This window comes from Lutjanus erythropterus, chromosome 24, assembly GCF_056507025.1.
Source record: "Lutjanus erythropterus isolate fLutEry1 chromosome 24, fLutEry1.hap2, whole genome shotgun sequence".
In the NCBI taxonomy this organism is placed as follows: domain Eukaryota; kingdom Metazoa; phylum Chordata; class Actinopteri; order Lutjaniformes; family Lutjanidae; genus Lutjanus; species Lutjanus erythropterus.
In genome coordinates this window covers 19,513,583-19,519,748 of record NC_139340.1, presented here as the reverse complement: position 1 = coordinate 19,519,748, position 6,166 = coordinate 19,513,583, and the positions used below count along the sequence as shown (strand labels likewise).

At 46.7% G+C, this 6,166-nt stretch overlaps 1 protein-coding gene across 2 annotated transcripts; it reads right to left on the bottom strand.

Annotated features, from left to right (window-relative positions):
* Positions 1-398: 398 nt before the first annotated feature.
* LOC146305061 (cyclin-dependent kinase 5 activator 1-like) lies at positions 399-5,771 on the bottom strand. Of its 2 annotated transcripts, XM_084713596.1 has the most exons (3): positions 4,983-5,767; positions 3,394-3,531; positions 399-1,324 (listed from the first exon to the last, which is right to left on the bottom strand). In XM_084713596.1, the coding sequence occupies exons 1-3, from the start codon at positions 5,433-5,435 to the stop codon at positions 884-886; spliced, it is 1,032 nt and encodes a 343-aa protein (XP_084569722.1). In that variant the 5' UTR covers positions 5,436-5,767; the 3' UTR covers positions 399-883. The 2 variants fall into 2 exon arrangements, with proteins under 2 accessions (XP_084569722.1, XP_084569723.1); XM_084713597.1 differs by lacking the exon at positions 3,394-3,531 and having other exon boundaries at positions 4,983-5,771.
* Between the last annotated feature and the right edge of the window lie 395 nt (positions 5,772-6,166).

Genomic DNA, 6,166 nt, shown 5'->3' with positions numbered 1-6,166 from the left:
ACAGAACAGAACAGAACAGAACAGCAGAGGATAGATTGGTCATCAGGTGACGGCGCAGACAGAAAATAAGAGGCGACAGACAGACGTTCATGTTGTGACTCGTGTCGTTTATGTCGGTGGTTTGATTTCTCTATAAAAACAGTTGGCACAGTTCAGTTCAGGTCACCTGACTGCGTTTACATTCAGCCTTCAACTACCAGGTCACATGACCCACAACTCTGACTGTGTGATGATCAGTCTTTGAGTCAGCTGCTGAACTATATTTCCCACAATGCATCATCTGTCATAACAGCAAGATTAAAGCTGTATATGTGTCTCTTACAACCTTCAGGACGTTCACACCGTCAGGATGGAGACCCGCCTCCCGCAAGATGAACAATTTAAAAATAAGTAAATAAATAAATAATAAATATAAATAGGTACATATATACAGAAACAGTAATAAATTAATACATACATAATATCAATAAAAAAAATAATTAATACATAAATGAAAAAAAAAAAATATTAAATATAAACAAATTAATATTAATAATAAATTAAAAATACATAAAAAATAGTCAAACGTAAAAATAAATACAGAAAGTTGATTAATTATTTAATTAATAAAAAATTAATCAAGAAATATCTTTCTGCGGCGCTGACAAAATAAGGCTGGCGATTGTTATGTGAGGTTGCCATGGTAACGATGGTACAATCAGAAGTTACTGTTGGTTTTGATTGACAGCATGCAGTTAAAGTGAGTTAGTGTCCTCGTCTGTTGTTCAGACGTCGGCCGGTCGGTCGGTCGCCATGGTAACACAGCCAGTCTACATTCAGACCTGAGCAGGTCGATGGCTGCTGGCGAGTCTAATTAACAAACGTGACCGTCTCCTCGCTATCTTTAACGATCCAGATCATCGGTGGTGTTTCCTCCATCGTTCTCTTTCTCCTCCTCTTTCTGTCGCTCCTTTGTCTTCTGTCTCTCCTCCTCCCTCTCCTCCTCCTCCACCCCCCTCTTTCTCTCCCTGGCTCCTCCCCCCTGGCTCTTTAGGTCCTGGAAGACCTCAGTGAAGAAGTGCGGGTCAGCGTTGATTCGCAGCATGTCGCCGCTCAGACGTTCGATCAGCTCCAGCGCTCGCTCCCAGAATGCATCGCGGCAGGACTCCACCAGGAAAGGTTTGAGCGGGTATGAAATCTCATTGCCCAGGTAGGAGTAGGACAGGTAGAGACAGGTGAGGAAAGTGGCATGGAGCTCCTGTTCTGAGGAAGTGTCCTCATCCACCGCCTCCCGACAGAGCAGGTACACGAAGACGAGGCTGGCTGGACTGATGAAACACTGGTCCTGCAGGGGGACACAAGGACAAGTAGTACTATGGAGATACAACAAGTACTGCTACAAGTACTACAGACACAGGAAACAAGAGGACCAGTACTACTACTCTGGGACAAGTTACAGGATTCTGAGGACCAGTTACACAGGTCTGAGGACTAGAGACAGAGGTCTGAGGACTAGAGACAGCGGTCTGAGGACTAGAGACAGAGGTCTGAGGACTAGTGACAGAGTTCTGAGGACTAGGGACAGAGGTCTGAGGACTAGAGACAGAGTTCTGAGGACTAGAGACAGAGGTCTGAGGACTAGGGACAGAGGTCTGAGGACTAGAGACAGAGGTCTGGGTACTAGAGACAGAGTTCTGAGGACTAGGGACAGAGGTCTAAGGACTAGGGACAGAGGTCTGGGTACTAGAGACAGAAGTCTGAGGACTAGAGACAGCGGTCTGAGGACTAGAGACAGAGGTCTGAGGACTAGTGACAGAGTTCTGAGGACTAGGGACAGAGGTCTGAGGACTAGGGACAGAGGTCTGAGGACTAGAGACAGAGGTCTGAGGACTAGGGACAGAGGTCTGAGGACTAGAGAAAGAGGTCTGAGGACTACAGACAGAGGTCTGAGGACTAGGGACAGAGGTCTGAGGACTAGGGACAGAGGTCTGAGGACTACAGACAGAGTTCTGAGGACTACAGACAGAGGTCTGAGGACTAGGGACAGCGGTCTGAGGACTAGGGACAGAGGTCTGAGGACTAGAGACAGAGGTCTAAGGACTAGGGACAGAGGTCTGGGTACTAGAGACAGAGGTCTGAGGACTAGAGACAGAGGTCTGGGTACTAGAAACAGAGGTCTGAGGACTAGAGACAGAGGTCTAAGGACTAGGGACAGAGGTCTGGGTACTAGAGACAGAGGTCTGAGGACTAGAGACAGAGGTCTGAGGACTAGGGACAGAGTTCTGAGGACTACAGACAGAGGTCTGAGGACTAGAGACAGAGGTCTAAGGACTAGGGACAGAGGTCTGGGTACTAGTGACAGAGTTCTGAGGACTAGGGACAGAGGTCTGAGGACTAGGGACAGAGGTCTGAGGACTAGAGACAGAGGTCTAAGGACTAGGGACAGAGGTCTGAGGACTAGTGACAGAGTTCTGAGGACTAGGGACAGAGGTCTGAGGACTAGGGACAGAGGTCTGAGGACTAGGGACAGAGTTCTGAGGACTAGGGACAGAGGTCTGAGGACTAGAGACAGAGGTCTAAGGACTAGGGACAGAGGTCTGGGTACTAGGGACAGAGTTCTGAGGACTAGGGACAGAGGTCTGAGGACTAGAGACAGAGGTCTGAGGACTAAGGACAGAGGTCTGAGGACTAGAGACAGCGGTCTGAGGACTAGAGACAGAGGTCTGAGGACTAGTGACAGAGGTCTGAGGACTACAGACAGAGTTCTGAGGACTACAGACAGAGGTCTGAGGACTAGGGACAGAGGTCTGAAGACTACAGACAGAGGTCTGAGGACTAGAGACAGAGGTCTGAGGACTACAGACAGAGTTCTGAGGACTACAGACAGAGGTCTGAGGACTAGGGACAGAGGTCTGAGGACTAGGGACAGAGTTCTGAGGACTACAGACAGAGTTCTGAGGACTACAGACAGAGGTCTGAGGACTAGGGACAGAGTTCTGAGGACTACAGACAGAGGTCTGAGGACTACAGACAGAGGTCTGGGGACTAGGGACAGAGGTCTGAAGACTACAGACAGAGGTCTGAGGACTAGAGACAGAGGTCTGAGGACTACAGACAGAGTTCTGAGGACTACAGACAGAGTTCTGAGGACTAGGGACAGAGGTCTGAGGACTACAGACAGAGTTCTGAGGACTACAGACAGAGGTCTGAGGACTACAGACAGAGTTCTGAGGACTACAGACAGAGGTCTGAGGACTAGGGACAGAGTTCTGAGGACTACAGACAGAGGTCTGAGGACTACAGACAGAGGTCTGAGGACTACAGACAGAGTTCTGAGGACTACAGACAGAGTTCTGAGGACTACAGACAGAGGTCTGGGGACTACAGACAGAGGGATCAGTTTTACACACTGACCTGCCAGCCTTGAACCAGCAGCGCTCTGTCAACATTTCTGAACCACAGGACAATCTGATTGGATGACAGCTCCTTCAGTTTCACACAACGACGACACAGAAAGTCTGACAGACAACGAAGGAGTTCACCTGTCGACGCCTGCAGTGAAGAGAGGAAACAAAGAGACATGAGGAGAGGAGACGACAGTAAACTGTAGACGGGACAGTTTAACATGCTGAATGAGGACACCTGTCCTGCACATGCTCAGTTAGACTGAAATCCGTCCTGAACTTTCGTGTGTATTAATCAAAATCTACTGACTTTGACTCGATCGTCTCGACTTCTGAGCGACATGTTTAGGACGTGTCAGTCTGTCCTGCACACGATGTTCTGTCATGGCCGAGTGGGGAAGGTTGCAACATGTTGTCCCAAAGATAAGCAGCTAAATCAAAACAAAGCAGCAGTTTTGTACATAAACAAGTCATTATAGGTAAATAAAGGGATAGTTCACACAAATGTTTATTAAACGTTTGCGTGATTGTTCCATATTTCCTGCGTCACTCTGAGATACTGATACTGAAAGACATCTGACGATGGTTATTTGATAAATATGACCAAATAAATAAATAACATTACAACATTACTGTAAAAACATACATATTTTCAGAATAGTTTGCTTATTGAGACAAAAAGCAAAAGTTAATTAGTTAAATTTAATGTTGTGTTCCAGTTGTCCACAGGGTTGGGGTCAGTTTCAACATTTGAATTGTTCCTTTCAAATAAATATAGTAAACAACATGTTAATGTCATATTCTTTAAACGGTATGTTTAAGTTTAACGTATGTAGGGCTGGAAATACCAGTTTCTTTCATTGTTGATTAATCTGTCAGTTTTTTTGATTAACTGATGATGTCACAATCCTGTCAGTGAAAAAACACGTCCACACTCACATACATCCGTCTGTGCCGTCTGTGATCTGTGAGTCAAGTATTTCTTGTGATGATTATTTTCATTATCGATTCATCTGTTTATTATTTTCTTGATTGATGTCTTCAGAAACCAGAAACTTTGTACATTTAAGAAGCTAATTAATGAATAATCAATTATTAAGTTAATTGTTGAAGTTCTAAAGACATGAAGATGATTGGTCGGGTACACAGTCTGACAAACTGTAGGGATGAGTATCACTGACACGCCTTCGATGCCTTTGCCGTACTGATACCAGAAGGAAAATGAGTCACTGAAGGTAAAACATCGCCCCCCTCTGGAGGAGTAACAGACTGTTCTTCCTGCCTCTACACCCTCTAACCTTAGACAGCCAATCAGCAGCATGCTGAGTGCTTATTGGCTCACTGACGCTGATGAGATTTACTCATCAGGTGTTGAAATTTGGTATGATGAGGCATTTTTCAATAATCAATAGAATGGAAGAAATTCAGTGAGTGCCATCAAAGTATCGACTTCAACGCCCAGCTGGAAGAAACGGAGAGAATATTGTGGTGTTCTGTTGTTGCAGTTGACCCCTGTCTCCCCTATATAATTGTATATGGATGCTGTGGCCCGCGTTGGCTTTGAGCTGTAAAACATTTTACAGGTGAAATCAGTCTGACCTGCACCACCACCCTCCTCGGTGAGATCAAGCTCTGGCTCTGTGGCACGGTGGGGACGGGCACCGGGATGGGTCCGTGTCTGTGGCCGCCTTTGAGCGCCCTGTGGCGGCTGTCGGAGGCCGCCTGCTCCCGGTGCTCCCGGTGCTCCCTCTGCAGGTGTCCGGGCTCGGGGTCGGGCACCGCGGGTTTCACCTTCTTCCCGCCCTTCCTCTTGGCTCGTGCGGCCACGAGCCGTTTCTTCCAGCTGAGCGCGTGCAGCAGCACCGGGTGACGACCCTTCTTCTTCTTCTTTTTCTTCTTCTGTCCATCCTTCTCCTCCTCTTCCTCCTCCTCCTCCTCCTCCTCACGGGGCTCTGCAGCCTTCTGCACCGACACCTCCACCAGCTGCTCCGCACCCCGAGCTGCTGCCTTCCGAGAGCCCGGAGACAGAGACAGAGACAGCACCGTTCCCATGACGACCTCCTCTCTGCACCACCACCTGTCTGTCTCTCTGTCTGTCTCTCTGTCTGTCTGTCCGCTCTGACCGTTACAACGTTACAAATCAAAATCTGTCTGCAGCTCCATCACTGCTCCACCTGTCTGTCTGTCTGTCTGTCTGTCCTGTCGGTCTGTCTCGATGTGTCCCCTCTCTGTCTCTGTGTCTACCTGTCTCTCTCTCTCTGTGACGCAGCCTGGTGGATCAGAGGAGGCGGGGTTCCTGCAGAGACTCTGTCCGCGGTGCTGAAACACGTTAAAGCTGCAGTGAAGAAGATTAAAACATCAGTATTATTATTATTATTATTATTATTATTATTATTATTATTATTATCATTATTATCATTATTATTGTTATTATGCTGTGTTAAATATAAATACAAACAGAATTAAATGGATGCAAAAATATTTGCACCTTTATTCATCTGAATCAGAACAAAGATCAGATATTTATTGATCAGACTGATCAACTTTAATGTTTGTAGTAAATCTGCAGTTTCTCTCTGTGATCCATCATCTTTTCTTCTGACACTCAGTCAGTGTTGAAGTTTTAAAGGTCAATTCTGTCTCATTCTTTCTTCATATTCGTCTTCAGCTGATCAACAGTCCACAGTCTCTGTTGTCCTATTTTGTCCTTCATGATGCACCACACATTTTCAATGGGAGACACGTCTGGACTGCAGGTCCAGGTCTGGACTGCAGGTCCAGGT